This window comes from Salvelinus sp. IW2-2015, linkage group LG20 (genome assembly GCF_002910315.2).
Source record: "Salvelinus sp. IW2-2015 linkage group LG20, ASM291031v2, whole genome shotgun sequence".
NCBI classification, from domain to species: Eukaryota; Metazoa; Chordata; class Actinopteri; order Salmoniformes; family Salmonidae; genus Salvelinus; species Salvelinus sp. IW2-2015.
The window spans coordinates 64,445,072-64,460,745 of record NC_036860.1 but is presented as its reverse complement, the minus strand read 5'-3'; the positions used below and the strand labels follow the sequence as shown (position 1 = coordinate 64,460,745).

At 43.0% G+C, this 15,674-nt stretch overlaps 1 protein-coding gene across 3 annotated transcripts in view; it reads left to right on the top strand.

Annotated features, from left to right (window-relative positions):
• The first annotated feature begins 70 nt into the window (after positions 1–70).
• The window catches only part of exd3 (exonuclease 3'-5' domain containing 3), a 65,974-nt gene continuing 50,370 nt past the window's right edge, over positions 71–15,674 (top strand). For 2 of the 3 annotated variants that reach the window (XM_024011816.2, XM_070449568.1), the window contains exons 1-14: positions 436–540; positions 3,071–3,145; positions 8,426–8,490; positions 9,012–9,173; positions 9,554–9,739; positions 9,909–9,962; positions 10,052–10,191; positions 10,277–10,383; positions 10,610–10,683; positions 10,853–10,891; positions 11,057–11,223; positions 11,367–11,514; positions 11,796–11,997; positions 15,139–15,248. In XM_024011816.2, the coding sequence (XP_023867584.1) occupies positions 3,121–3,145; positions 8,426–8,490; positions 9,012–9,173; positions 9,554–9,739; positions 9,909–9,962; positions 10,052–10,191; positions 10,277–10,383; positions 10,610–10,683; positions 10,853–10,891; positions 11,057–11,223; positions 11,367–11,514; positions 11,796–11,997; positions 15,139–15,248 (1,479 nt within the window). In that variant the 5' untranslated portion in view covers positions 436–540; positions 3,071–3,120. Of the gene's footprint in view, positions 144–435; positions 541–3,070; positions 3,146–8,425; positions 8,491–9,011; positions 9,174–9,553; positions 9,740–9,908; positions 9,963–10,051; positions 10,192–10,276; positions 10,384–10,609; positions 10,684–10,852; positions 10,892–11,056; positions 11,224–11,366; positions 11,515–11,795; positions 11,998–15,138; positions 15,249–15,674 lie in introns of those variants that run through there. The other variant, XM_024011817.2, reaches the window with a different exon arrangement.

The window sequence follows — 15,674 nt, the reverse complement described above, 5'->3', positions numbered from 1 at the left end:
AATGGGAAAATAGCGATATCGCCTAAGTTCTCCCTAAGAAAGGCAATGCGCTAGCAAAAGTGATATTTGGATCAAAGCACAAAAATACAGCAGCCTCCATGCTTTTATTCAAGTACCACGTGGTGTGGAACTTTGATCACGTGGTAAATATGTTTTGGCATTTTATTTATTATTTATATTGATGACCAATATTACTATACGTGTTTTAATATAGAGCACGTTTCAGGACAGAAATAGCCGATCATTACTGTACTTAAAAATAAATGAAATCGCCGTGGAATTATTTTATTAAGCGGAGGAAACGTTTACCTGTTTTCAAATATCTGTGTAAGTATAAAATTATATAAATGATAAAAACTACCAGGTAGCCATTTCCATCACTATACTATTACATTATATTCTGTTCAGTTATTTTCTAAAACTCGCGAGCCATAGACGAGAACGATAACTTGGTGGTGTCCGTTCTGAAGCCTTCCGGGCAAAACCTCTATCATTTCAATTTCATTTCCTTGCTAGTGCTAGCTAGAGGCAAGTTGTAACGTAAGTCTATTTTTCACCTTCAAAACATTGTAAGATAGCATGTATTGTGGTTAATTCGGTTAACATTCAACCCATGCCACATCACATTGACAGAGTTGATAGCTTTTTAGTTAGGTAACGTTCACACGTGAGATAAATGCTTTAAAATGCTAGCAAGCTACCTTGCTAATTTGTGGCCAGCTGGGTGGGCCAGCTAGCTAGCTGGACATGGGTTAGCTAGCTACTAGTAACAACCCACCATGCATCATTTGTCACATCTCGCACTACTCTGGGCTAGTTGTCAAAATAGTGAACATAACAGGATGTTACAGCAGAGAGGATTCTCTTTGGGTACATGTGTATATCTCTTCATCTAGTAGGAGCCGCCTAACAGAGGGCTTCCCATCATACTGTACTGTTCCATAGTCGCCAATAGGTGGCAGCAGAGTACAGTAGAGCGCCCTGCATCAGAGTCCGCAACTGCTGTACGAGTCAATTGTGAGAGCCAATGACATACCACGAGGAGAGAAACAGTCCAGACGTCAGACCTAAAAAAACATCCTCAGCCTCAAAAGCATGTCTCACAGCCAGCTGGCAGCATGCCCTTTCGTGGTCTGCTGTTCCCACAGGGTGTGTGCGCAGGGACTCTTCAGCTCTGGTTCATAACTTGTTCAACTGAAATTCTGAAATATGTAGGACATGGGTCTTCAAACTTTTGCTGCCCATCTCAGGCAAAATGGCGTCCCAGGGACCCTCATCACAGTTAGCAAAAAAAATGTTTCTCCAAATGTCTTGTCTTATCATCAGGTGAATGATAATAGCAAGGAGAAGTAATCAYCATTTGAAAATGAATAGATTTGGTATATAGTTTTTCTAAAATTGACCTCCCACATTATAATTGGAAAAGGAAATGTAAAACTCTAACATAGGAGTTACCTTTCTAACTAATAGGCTAACACATTTTTGCTAATAGTAACTGTTTAGCTGGTAAACAAAGGTTAGCCATGTGTTGGCAAAAARGTATTAAGTCAAGAAAGCTTACCAGCAGCCAGCACCACTTGCCGCACTTGTAGCCTATTGACTGGTAGCCTATTCGTGGGTGCTTTTTCAAAGCCTGTGTCAGATACTCCAGTGGGTGTAATTTGACTCCAGTGGGTGTAATTTGACTCCAGTGGGTGTAATTGACTCCAGTGGGTGTAATTGACTCCAGTGAGTGTAATTTGACTCCAGTGAGTGTAATTTGACTCCAGTGAGTGTAATTTGACTCCAGTGGGTGTAATTGACTCCAGTGAGTGTAATTGACTCCAGTGAGTGTAATTTGACACCAGTGAGTGTAATTTGACTCCAGTGAGTGTAATTTGACTCCTGATGTAAGATAAGGGTTTTCAAGTTAATAAACGTTTTTTTGTTTTTTTTTAGTGATGGAGGAAGAAATCGATAGTCTCACACCGGGATATTATTTGAAACAAAATCACAATATTATTTTTGCGTTAGTCAGCTGTGCTGCAACAAAACTCAGTATTTTTTTTCTTCATAGCTTGTCCTCCATCTTCTTTTTAAATAGGGAGCCAATTTGTTTTCAGCACATTTTCCAAAACTCATTTTGTCATGGCTCTCTCTTGCCCCTCTGCAGCAGACATATATGGTGAGCAATATGTTTGAACATGGAATCGCAATACATAGAGAATCGCAATACATATCATATCGGTAACCTAAGTATTGTGTAATATTGMATCGTGAGGTCCCTGTTAATTCCCAGCCCTAGTTTTTAAGAGCCTGTCAGTATTTTATAGACCCTTTTTTTATATAGCGCCATTTGAATTAAGGCTGGGAATTGCCAGGTAATCACGATACGATATTATCACGATACTTTGGTTGCCAGTACGGTATGTTTTGCGATTCTCACGATTCTATAGGTATTGCAATTCGATACTGTGATTTTATTGCGGCTTGATGCTCCAAACATATTGCTCACCGTAAGTTTTGATCAGTCATGGAAATAAGTGCTGAAAACAGATTGTCTCCCTATTTAAAAAGAAGATGGAGAACAAGCTATGAAGGAAAAATACTGGAGTTTTGGTGCAGCTACAGCCAACTTATTTTGCGATATGTAACTATTTTCCCCCCAATCACTAATATGAATACAGCTTGTGAGAGGTTCTGGAAATAGGGTAGCAACTATGTCATTTAAATGAATATAACAAAAATAAATGTGAAAATTATTTGATCAGACACTGAAAGAAAAGCACGCTGAATTTCTAATGTGGATGAAATTATGGTTTGAGTTTGGGATGCATAACTGAACTTTAYTCAATAACTAATTAAATGTCCCCAGTCAGGAAGTGTCTATGCATTATATTGTGAATTCCCACCAATCAGGTGCTGTTAATCAGCCCTGCAATGCCAGTCAGGGTGTGTCCCCATTCACCCTGATGTTTGTTTGTATACCAGAACAGGCATTCCGGTCTGTTGCTGAACTCAACTACCAGTACGTGTCTCCCCCCAATACTGTCTCACCCTCCCTCACTTTGTCTCCCCTCCTCCCCCCTAGGAACGCGAGACCCCTCAGACTTACGACTCAGCGCAACCCACTGGAGAGGAATGAGCCAGGCTACGCAAAAATTGGGTCAGTAGTTAAGCCAAACAAACACTTGTCTGGGACCTACACACACGCATCAGTCCAGACATCAATCTTAAATACACAAACACACATGTTCTGGTATGGTTTTGCCTCTGTCGGAATGACAGGAAGGATAGTCCCGAGAGGTGTAAAGGTATACAAGTTGAACGACACACACACACACACACAACAAACTCTCTCCCAGGTGGAGTGCTCCTCCATATATAGCTCTGAGTCCCTGCTTACCTGTCACTCAGCAGCTCACCCATACAATTGAGAAGCGACATGTTCCACATTCCTGAGCCCCCCCCCCTCTTTTTTTCTCTCTGTGGAACTAGGTTGGGGGATAACTGCTAAAGTAGAGAGAATAGCAACGGAGAGGGAGAAAGATGTATACGATTTCTATGAAGTGTGCTGTGTTCTTCCGCCATGCATTGTGTTGTGCTTTGGGGTGTCTGAAAAGTGTCTCTGCTGTGTAGGCATGAACCAGCTCTGATCCATGAAGACCTGAGAGTTAAAGTGTGGGTAGGGAGAGAAACAAAGAGAGAGAGAAGCCCTTTGGTCTGCTTTCCCAGGCTGTCCGTCAGGAAGGCTGGATTTTTTACACCGTGACCACCGCGTTGCCCTTTCCTGGGGAAATCCGAGACAAACAGAAAGCAGTGGGGGGAGTGGAACAGGAACACTGGGCCTGGGAAGGAGAGGAGTGGGGAGAGCGAGGCAGGAGCTTTTGGGAATGCTTAGGAACATACCCAGTCTACAGCTCCCCTTTTGTTACCAGTCCTTTTTAAACCCTAGCCTTCCAAAAATGTGCCCTGTCCTCTCAGTTCTCAGTGGGTGTTATGGCTTTAAATCAAACCCAAAGCAGAACTGCTCCAAAACTCGGTCATTAACCCTAAACAACTGCTGTTAATACTATACTATCCCACTCCTTTTGAGTTAATGATAATCCAGTTATTCTTAAAGGGGAACTGACAACGTTTTAACTCGTTTGCAGTCATCCCCACAGTGACCGTACATACATCAGTTTGCTGATGACACAACGGTGGTAGGCCTGATCACCGCATTCACATCGACGGGCTGTTGTGGAGCAGGTTGAGAGTTTCAAGTTCCTTGGTGTCCACATCATCAACAAACTGTCTTGGTCCAAACACACCAAGAAAGTTGTGAAGAGGGCACGACAATGCCTTTTCAGCCTCCYGGAGACTGAAAATATTTGGCATGGATCCCCAGGTCSTCAAAAAGTTCTGTAGCTGCACCGTCGAGAGCATCCTGACCGGTTGCCTCACCACCTGGTAGGGCAACTGCTCGGCATCCGACCTTAAAGCGCTACAGAGGGTAGTGCGTAGGGCCCAGTACGTGACTGGGGCCAAGCTTCCTGCCATCCAGGACATATAAGGCGGTGTCACGGGAAGGCCCAAAAAATAGTCAAAGACTACAATCATCCAAGACACGGCAAGCGGTACCGGAGCGCCATGTCTAGGTCCAAAAGGCTTCGTAACAGCTTCTACCCCCAAGCCATAAGACTGCTGAACAATTTATCAAATGGCCACCCGGAGTATTTGCATTGACACTGTTTTTACACTGCTGCTACTCACTGTTTATTATCTATGCGTAGTCACTTTACCCCTACCTACAAATTACCTTGACTAAGCTGTACCCCCGCACATTGACTCGGTACCGGTACCTCATGCATATAGCCTTATTATTGTTATTTTATTGTGTAACTTTTTATTATTTTTTACTTCAGTTTATTTAGTAAATATTTTCTTAACTGCATTTTTGGTTAAGGAAGCATTTATTCGGCACATGCGATTTGATTTAATTGATTTGATTTAATTGATTTGAAACAGAGTCAAAAACATAAAATTCCCATTTTATTCTACAAAGCCAACTTTATTTATTATTATTATACTTTATTATGTATTATTTGCGTGATGTATTGTTGTCTCTACCTTCTTGCCCTTTGTGCTGTTGTCTGTGCCCAATAATGTTTATACATGTTTTGTGCTGCTGCCATGTTGTGATGTTGTGTTGCTACCAGGCTGTTGTTGTCTTTGGTCTTTTTTTATGTGGTGTTTCTCTTGTCGTGATGTGTGTGTTGTCCCCACAGCAGGCCGTTATTTTAAATAATAATTTGTTCTTATTTTTTTTACTTTAACTGGGCAAGTCAGTTAAGAACAAATTCTTATTTACAATGACAGCCTACTGGGGAACACTGCCTTCTTCAGTGGCAGAATGACAATTTTTTACCTTATCAGCTCAGGGATTCGATCCAGCAACCTTTTGGTTACTGGCCCAATGCTCTAACCACTAGGCTACCTGCCTCCCCTTAACCTCTACAGGATCGGTGTCCTTCCCCATGGGACGGTTAAGCTAATGTAGGCTAATGTGATTAGCATGAGGTTGTAACATTTCCCAGGACATAGACATATCTGATATGGGCAGAAAGCTTCAATTCTTGTTAATCTAACTGCATTGTCCAAGTTACAGTASCTATTACAGTGAAAGAATACCATGCTATTGTTTGAGGAGAGTGCACAATTATGAACTTGAAAATGTATTAATAAACCAATTAGGCACATTTGGGCGTTCTTGATACAACATTTTGAACAGATATGCGATGGTTCATTGGATCAGTCTAAAACGTTGCACATACACTGCTGTCATCAAGTGGCCAAAATCTAAATTGCGCCTTGGCTGGTATAATACATTACAGCCTTTCTCTTGCATTTCAAAGATGATGGTACAAAAATAAAAAACACGCATGTTTGTTGCTTTGTATTATCTTTTACCAGATCTAATGTGTTATATTCTCCAACATTAATTTCACATTTCCACGAACTTCAAAGCGTTTCCTTTCAAATGGTATTAAGAAAATGCATATCRTTGGTTCAAGTCCTGAGCTACAGGCAGTTAGATTTGGGTTTGTAATTTTAGGTGAAAATTGAAAAAATAGGGTTGGATCCTAACTGACTTGCCTAGTTAAATGACAAATAAAATGTTTCTTTAAATAGGTTCTATTTGAATAAACATTCCATGACGTACAATAACGCGTTGTTGTCAGAATATTCATATAATTCACCAATACATTTCTTGGTAGTCCKAAAAATATTGCTATCAGGTTGTAAATCACAGCTGGTGTGGTACATTGTTTGCTGCCTCCATTCGGGGTGCACTGTTTCAGTTTTATTGACATCTGTTTTTCTCCAAACTATTGAATGTAACTTTTTTATTTTATTTCACCTTTAACCAGGTAGGCCAGTTGAGAACAAGTAATCATTTACAACTGCGACCTGGCCGAGATAAAGCAAAGCAGTGCGACACAAACAACAACACGGTGTTACACATGGAATAAACAAATGTACAGTCAATAACACAATAGAAAAGTGTATATATACAGTGTGTGTAAATGAGGTAAGATTAGGGAGGTAAGGCAATAAATAGGCCGTAGTGGCGAAGTAATTACAATTTAGCAATTTAACACTGGAGTGATAGATGTGCAGAAGATTAATGTGCAAGTAGTGATACTGGGGTGCAAAGGAGCATAAATAAATAAATAACAATATGGGGATGAGGTAGTTGGATGGGCTATTTACCGATGGGCTATGTACAGGTGCAGTGATCTGTGAGCTGCTCTYACAGCTGATGCTTAAAGTTAGTGAGGGGAGATATGTCTCCAGCTTCAGTGATTTTTGCAATTAGTTCCAGTCATTGGCATCAGAGAACTGGAAGGGAAGGCGGCCAAAGTAGGAATTGGCTTTGGGGGTGACCAGTGAAATATACCTGCTGGAGCGTGTGCTACGGGTGGGTGCTGCTATGGTGACCAGTGAGCTGAGATAAGGCGGGGCTTTACCTAGCAAAGACTTATAGATGACCTGGAGCCAGTGGGTTTGGCGATGAATATGAAGCGAGTGCCAGCCAATGAGAGCATACAGGTTGCAACTAAGGCTGGGAATGTCAATACGGTCAAACTAGCTAATAGGCTAGTGTATCTATTTAGGTAGCAAGCTAAAACCACGGAGCCTAACGTTAGCCAGCTAGCTGCTAGGAGGATGTCATGTCATTGGAGGAGTGGGTGAGTGACTGACTTTCTCCCCTCATCATTGTTTTTGGTGGCTACACGCAACTAGAGATGCAGGTGTCATTTGGTTAGCTAGCAAGAACCGGAACAACATGTCTCCTATATTCGCAAATTCACTCTGACGATCTACTCCAATTTCAGAGCACTCTCTTCTGTGTGCCAGAGCGCAGAATAGCTGATGAATTTACGATCGCACAACACCCACTGAATATGACCGGTGTCGGGAAACGTAGGCAAAAAATAATAAGTCATAGTTAGTCACGAACACTCTAGATAACATGTAAACAGCCTAGCTAACCAGCTCTGCTAGGGCGAGTAAACTGGTCAAAGTGAGGTGTTCTTTCTCATTTGTGTCTGAAAGGAGCAAGCTAGRTAACTTTAGCCAGTTAGCTTAGGTGCTTGGTTGGGACAAGCATGCATTGGCAGGCAAGCTGCAGAAGGATGAATAGGCTACAATTCTACATCGTTTCAGTGCAATTTCATTCAGGTGTATTTTGTGGCTTTTGGCAAATACGTTTTAATGATTTTAAAATCTCGCTGTTGCTATTGCCTGTAAACACACAGTRCAGTTCAAAGTAAATGATGGCAGGCTTGTGTGGCAAATGGCTTGTTTGRATWAAGGCCTACTGTAGCTCTGATTGGTCTATGGCGCACCAGTTTYCGTKGACTCCGGTCCTGGARGAGACGGATGTTTTATTTACTGCAGTGTCTATTAATTGTCCGAATGTACGTCCGCTTTTCCTACTCTATATTGTTATAMAATTTTCACATGCCTTACTATACGTAATTCCCAAACATTCTAAGAATTTGTGAAAATGACCATATCTAYGTGCTGGCTTGTCAGAAAATGTTTTTAAAAAGTATAATATTCTTCCTGGGGGGTGTATATGAACCGATTRTAATAAGATGTCATGTTGCTAAAATTCTGTCAGTTCCACTTCAAGTAGTAGTGATATAAACATTGATGGAGTGGTTAGTGTAGCAATAGGCTAACTTCAGAAAGGACAAGTGCTAGTGTGTGTGATTTTGTTCAGTTTGCCATGCTTCAGGATTCGGGAGGTTAGGCATATCTAGTGTGAGTGAAAAATGGAGGGGAAAGGGAGTGAGAAACACACTAGGCTGGTAACCCCTATGCCAATGACAGGTTGGGGTGAGAGGTCAGTAGGGGTCAGTGTGTAACCCCATATCAACTGTGTGACCTCCAGGTGCTGACCCCACGGCACTGAGAGAACAACTCTTTGACTTCTGGACCAGGAAAGAGCTAGAGACGGTGAGACAGAAAGCTGCATTTACAGTGTGTATGTCGTCAACTTCACAGTCTGTGTGTGTGAGAAAAAAGCTTGAGGGAAGGAATGAGCGAGCAGTGCATTATCATGTCGCATGCCAGGTCTAAACTGGATATATCTATGAGAATGTTGAGTGAATGACTGTGTGCCTGAAAAATTGTGTAAAAGATCAAGCCTCAAGATTACAATCTCTCAAACAGACTTGCCTTGTTTGTAGATATTGACTAACTGTGCAAATTGTGAGAGATGTTGAATGAGAAAGGGAACGTGTGTGACAGATTTTGGTACTCACAGTACTTTGTACTCTATCTAAAACAAGAGTCAATACTTTAATGCCATACCAAACAAAGTGTTATGCAATTGATAGCTTTATGTGTAACTTTGAAATGTGAGGTTTTAGCATAAAAGTTAATATGCAGAGATTGATTTGGCACAGATGGAGAGTGTGTATCTAACCCCCCCCCCCCCACCTCACATCCATCCATCTCCTCCCCTGTCCTCTCAGCTGCGAGCTGTAGCCTTCAAGGGCTTTTCAGACTTCCAGACACCCCTAGAGGACCTGCTGTGTGTCCTGGAGGGCTGTCCAGGCAGGCAGAAGGGGAAGGCCACCACCATGGGCCACAGCATCCTCATGGAGTTTGAGCGCTGGAGACGCACACATCCCAAGGTCAGTCTCAGTAAAGGAAAACAACATGCTCAGTTCCACTGAAGATCCTCTATTGTAAACAAGTAGAAAGGGTGCCAGGAACCAAAAATAGTTCACATAAAATGGTCAGCACTTTATTTCACTTGAATATGATTTAAAAAAAAAACTTGTTTCTGTTTTGTCATTATGGAGTATTGTGTGTTGATTGATGAAAACAACAAAGAATTTAATCCATTTTAGAATAAGGCTGTAACGTAACAAAATGTGGGGYAAAAGGGGTAGGGGTCTGAATACTTTCCAAAGGCACTGTATGCTTGTGGTTTATTAATTAAGACATATCTCTACTTTGAGCTAAAGAAAATAATCACGAATCGTCATTTGTAAATCTCACCTACCTCCAGGTGACCCTCCAGGCCGTCCCAGAGGTCTCTAAATTGGGGCTGCAGCGTCGTGCTCTCAGCCTCCTCACGGACGCCCAGCCCAGCTTCATGGATCCTCTCATAGACATCTACCAGCTGGGGAATCTGGACCGGAGCATCCTGAGGCTGCATATCATCAAACTGCAGGCTGTCAACTGCTACAGGGAGGTGGGTTGGTGTTGTGCTATTCTTCTTCATCTGGTTGTTGTGGTGGGACGGGGTGGATMGGAATCAAATGAGTTAATCATGATGGAGTCAGTGCCCTATATTGGGGGGGAATCAAAATGAATGTTTGGGGATTTTCACAATTTAAATAAATGTTTACATTGTTTTTCAGGCTGCGTTGTTAAGCATGAAACTGGAGCTTCAGAATGAAATGGATATGGAGGAGGTGAGAGATCAGAACTTGTTATTAAAAGCAAAGGTGTGTGTTGGTACTAAACCGTGACCCCCACACACCCCCCCCCGTGTGTGTTGCAGATGTGTGTCCCCCTGATTCTACAGGACAAGCTTCCTATGGCCGAGTCGTTTGTAAGGGGCCATCCTAGACTGGAGGAACGTATGGTCACACTGCTGGACTCCTGGTGCCATCCTGTCTTCAGCATAGCACAACTACGCAGGTATAGTGTGTGTGTGTGCAACTCTTTCTGTGCGTGTATGTGTGGCGTTAGTGGGTGGTTTATGTTTCCTTGTGCTTCACTGCAGGCAGTTTCCCCGCTTGTCCCTCTCCAAACATCAAACTGATCAAATCCAGCCCAAGATGCTCAGCAAACAAGTGTTTCGACTGATGGAGAAATTCAACATCGACCCAGGTGTGTGTGTGTGTGTGTGTGTGTGTGTGTGTGTGTGTGTGTGTGTGTGTGTGTGTGTGTGTGTGTGTGTGTGTGTGTGTGTGTGTGTGTGTGTGTGTGTGTGTGTGTGTGTGTGTGTGTGTGTGTGTGTGTGTGTGTGTGTGTGTGTGTGTGTTCTGATAGTGCCCATGTGTATCACTGATCATGAGTGTGCCTGCTCTACATTTTCAATGGTTTCACTTTGCAGGCCTGTGTCCCAACTCTGTGTACAAGCGTAAATCAGACTCCATGCGTTTCCTCATGTATAAAAGGTTTGTGGAGGTAAGCAGCAATCCTGGGTCCTTTTAACATGATATATTTCAGTCCTGTTCTTATGCGGAGTTACTTGCAATCAGGTCATTCAATTAAAGTATGTTTCCTTATGTTCTGTGAGGCCTCTGCTTTCTGCCCTATTCACATGTCCTCACTTCTCCCCGTCTCTGACTTTCAGAAAGGCATGTCAGAGGAGAACTGGTGTGACCATGTACAGGTACGCCATGTGAAATCAGCTTCTCTTTTTGCTTAGTTTAGTCTTTAAAAAAAACAAACACACACAACAGGGCCCATGCATGATATAATCTCAGTGTCTTGGTTATTGGTTGGTTGATTGATGGTGTGTGTGTTCAGTGTACACTATATTGACGAGTATGGTCAGTCCACAGTGGCAGACGACCCAGAGCTGCAAATCCAGTTGGTTGAGTTGATGGTTAAGTATGGTGGGATGGTCAACGCTGCCCAGTGGTCACTACACTACGGTCTCCCCAAAGATCGTTTGCCGTTTGGGGTGTGGGACACACAGGAGAGCCTACCACCCTCGCTGAGGTACAGAGCTGTGGAGAGAATGTAGGAATGAAGGAAAATAAATGTAATCTATCAGTCAATCTACATCTCTGTGTTGTCCGCTGTCCACATACACACACTCTCTTTCTCATATTCATTCATTCAATCCTCTGCCTCTTCTTCAGGAAGGTATCTAAAGGCTGCAATGCTGAGTCGTGGGACCCGTCCCAGGCACACCGTGATAGGTTCTACCAGCTGCCAATCACCAGGGACCATGTCCACTTCCTGGAGACCCTGGAGGGGCTACAGCGCTGCAGAGACACAGTGCTACAGGTATCAGTCAATCAGAGAGGTGGTTCCACTCCTCACTGGCTTGTGTGTGTGTGTGTGTGTGTGTGTGTACACGACAGCATGTCATTTTAGTTTATAAAGGATCTCTTGTAGAAAACTTCCAGACTAAATCCCATGTAAGCACCAAACACCTATGGAAAAATGTAAACAGTAGTAAAATAATAGCATTTATCAAATTTTATTAGTCACATGCGCGGAATACAATGGGTGTAGACCTTATTCACAACCCCAAAATATCTTCCCCCCTCTCCCCTGTTCTCCAGCCTGGTTGTATAGTAGGGGTGGATATGGAGTGGAGAGCAGGGTTCGGTGCAGTGTCTCCCCAGCAGAGGGTAGCTTTGATCCAGCTGGCAGTGCCAGGCCAGGTGTTCCTGTTGGACCTGTGTGCCCATGGATTCTCTCAACACAACATCACTSTCACCTTCATCAGGAGCCTCTTCTCTGCTACCACGGTCCTCAAGCTGGGTGAGTGAAGAGATTGGTCTATATTGGATTTATTTTTGTCTTCAAAACATTTGTGGAATGGGTCTTGATATGCCTTCTGTTGTCTGTCCATGTGTCGGCCAGACCTACAGTACCAGTCAAAAGTTTTGGACACACCTACTCAGTCAAGGGTTTTCTTTATTTMTACTATMTTCTACATTGTAGAATAATAGTYAAGACATCAGATCTATGAAATAACATATGGAATCATGTAGTAACCAAAAAAGTGTTAGACAAATCAAAATAAACTCAGCAAAAAACMGTCAACTGTGTTTATTTTCAGCAAACTTAACATGTGTAAATATTTGTATGAACATAACAAGATTCAACAACTGAGACATAAACTGAACAAGTTCCACAGACATGTGACCAACATAAATGGAATAATGTGTCCCTGAACAATTTGCCCGTTCTTGCTGTGAGATGTTACCCCGCTCTTCCACCAAGGCACCTGCAAGTTCCCGGATATTTCTGGGGGGAATGGCCCTAGCCCTCACCCTCCGATCCAACAGGTCCCATATGTGCTCAATGGGGTTGAGATCCGGGCTCTTCGCTGGCCATGGCAGAACACTGACATTCCTGTCTTGCTTGAAATCACACACAGAATGAGCAGTATGGCTGGTGGCATTGTCATGCTGGAGGGTCATGTCAGGATGAGCCTGCAGGAAGGGTACCACATGAGAGAGGAGGATGTCTTCCCAGTAACGCACAGCGTTGAAATTGCCTGCAATGACAACAAACTCAATCCGATGATGCTGTGACACACCGCCCTAGACCTTCTACCTCCAAATCGATCCTGCTCCAGAGTACAGTGTAACGCGGTGTAACGCTCATTCCTTTGACGATAAACACGAATACGACCATCGCCCCTGGTGAGACAAAACCGCGACTCGTCAGTGAAGAGCACTTTTTGCCAGTCCTGTCTGGTCCAGCGACGGTGGGTTTGTGCCCATAGGCAACGTTGTTGCAGGTGATGTCTGGTGAGGACCTGCCTTACAACAGGCCTACGAGCCCTCAGTCCAGCCTATTGCGGACAGTCTTAGCACTGATAGAGGGATTGTGCGTTCCTGGTGTAACTCGGGCAGCTGTTGTTGCCATCCTGTACCTGTCCCGCAGGTGTGATGTTCAGATGTACCAATCRTGTGCAGGTGTTGTTACATGTGGTCTGCCACTYRGAGGATGATCAGCTGTCCGTCCTGTCTCCCTGTAGTGCTTTCTTAGGCGTCTCACAGTACGGACATTGCAATTTATTGCCCTGGCCACATCTGCAGTCCTCATGCCTCCTTGCAGCATGCTTAAGTCACGTTCACACAGATGAGCAGGGACCCTGGGCATCTTTCTTTTGGTGTTTTTCAGTCAGTAGAAAGGCCTCTTTAGTGTCCTGTTTTCATAACTGTGACCTTAATTGCCTACCGTCTGTAAGCTGTTAGTGTCTTAACGATCGTTCCACAGGTGCATGTTCATTAATTGTTTATGGTTCATTGAACAAGCATGGGAAACAGTGTTTAAACRTTTCTTTTAATGCTGAGTTTATATTTTATATTTGAGATTCTTCACGTAGCCACCCTTTGCCTTGATGACAGCTTTACACACTCTTGGCATTCTCTCACCCAGCTTCAATAAATAAAATAAATACAAAATTCACCTGGAATGCTTTTCCAACAGTCTTGAAGGAGTTCCCACATATGCTGGGCACTTGTTGGCTGCTTTTCCTTCACTCTGCGGTCCAACTCATCACAAACCATCTCAATTGAGTTGAGGATGGGTGATTGTGGAGGCCAGGTCATCTGATGCAGCACTCATCACTCTCCTTCTTGGTCAAATAGCCCTTACACAGCCTGGAGGTGTGTTTTGGGTCATTGTTCTGTTGGAAAAACAAATGATAGTCCCACTAAGCGCAAACCAGATGGGATGAGGTATCGCTGCAGGATGCTGTGGTAGCCATGCTGGTTAAGTGTGCTTTGAATTCTAAATAATTCACTGACGGTGTCACCAGCAAAGCACCATCACACCACCTCCTCCATGCTTCACAGTGGGAACCACACATGCAGAGATCATCTGTTCACCTACTCTGCATCTCACAAAGACACAGCGGTTGGAACCAAAAATCTAACATTTGGACTCCAGACCAAAAGACAGATTTCCACCGGTCTAATGTCCATTGCTCGTGTTTCTTGGCCCAAGCAAGTCTCTTCTTATTGGTGTCKTTTAGTAGTAGTTTCTTGGCAGCAATTTMACCTTGAAGGCCTGATTTACGCAGTCTCCTATGAACAGTTGATGTTGAGATGTGTCTGTTACTTGAACTCTTTTAAAMAATTTATTTGGGCTGCAATTTCTGAGGCTGGTAACTCTAATGAACGTATCCTCTGCAGCAGAGGTAACTCTGGGTCTTCCTTTCTAGTGGCGTTCCTCATGGGAGCCAGTTTAATCATAGTGCTTGATGGTTTTTGCGACTGCACTTGTAGAAACTTTCAAAGTTCTTGAAATGTTCCGGATTGACTGACCTTCATGTCTTAATGTAATGATGGACTGTCATTTCTCTTTGCTTATTTGAGCTGTTCTTGCCACAATATGGACTTGGTCTTTTACCAAATAGGGCTATCCTCTGTATACCCACCCCTAATCTTGTCACAACACAACTGATTGGATCAAATGCATTAAGAAGGAAAGAAATTCCACAAATTAACTTTTAACAAGGCACACCTGTTAATTGAATGGCATTCCAGGTGACTACCTCATGAAGCTGTTTGAGAGAATGGAAAGTGGGTGCAAAGCTGTCAAGGCAAAGGGTGGCTACTTTGAAGAATCTAAAATATATTTTGATTAGTTTAACACTTTTTTTGTTTTGGTTATGACATGGTTCCATATGTGTTATTTCATAGTTTTGATTTCTTCACTATTATTCTACCATGTAGAAAATAGTACAAATAAAGAGAAACCCTGGAATGTGTAGGTGTGTCCAATCTTTTGACTGGTACTGTATGTTCAAGTAGTTGTCCTAATACTTTAGATGCGCTTTATTGAGCTCGTCTGACACGATGTAATGAACCAATGGAATAATCCAGGCAGACTCAAGMATATACTATTTGAACCCTGGTGTGATATTCCTCTGTCTGTGTCCAGGTTATGGGATGGCAGGGGACCTGAAGTGTCTTCTGGCCACATGGGCCCAGTTCTCTGAGGAACCTCTGAAGATGGAAGGAGTGTTAGATCTACTCAACGTGCACCAACAGGTACACTTCACCTCAGACCCACCTGGTCTCATGTAGCGTGTTGGCCCTGGAGAGTGTTATGTACATACGGTATATCTGACTATACATGACCAAGAGCATCTGAGTATTTTCAATATCTAGCTGCAAGTTTGAGGCACGGTCAAGACTACAATCAAGTTCTTCTGGGGGTATAGATTAGTATTTTTAGATGGTAGGCTATATAGGTTAAAAAGCAACAAAACTACATTTAAGCAATAATGCCCGAGGGGGRGTGATATATAGCCAATATACCACGGCTAAGGGCTGTTCTTAAGCACGACGCAACGCGGAGTGCCTGGACACAGCCCTTAGCTGTGGTATATTGGCCATATCTCACAAACTCCCAAAGTGCCTTATTGCTATTATAAACTGTTTACTAACTTAATTAGAGCAGTAAAAATAAATGTT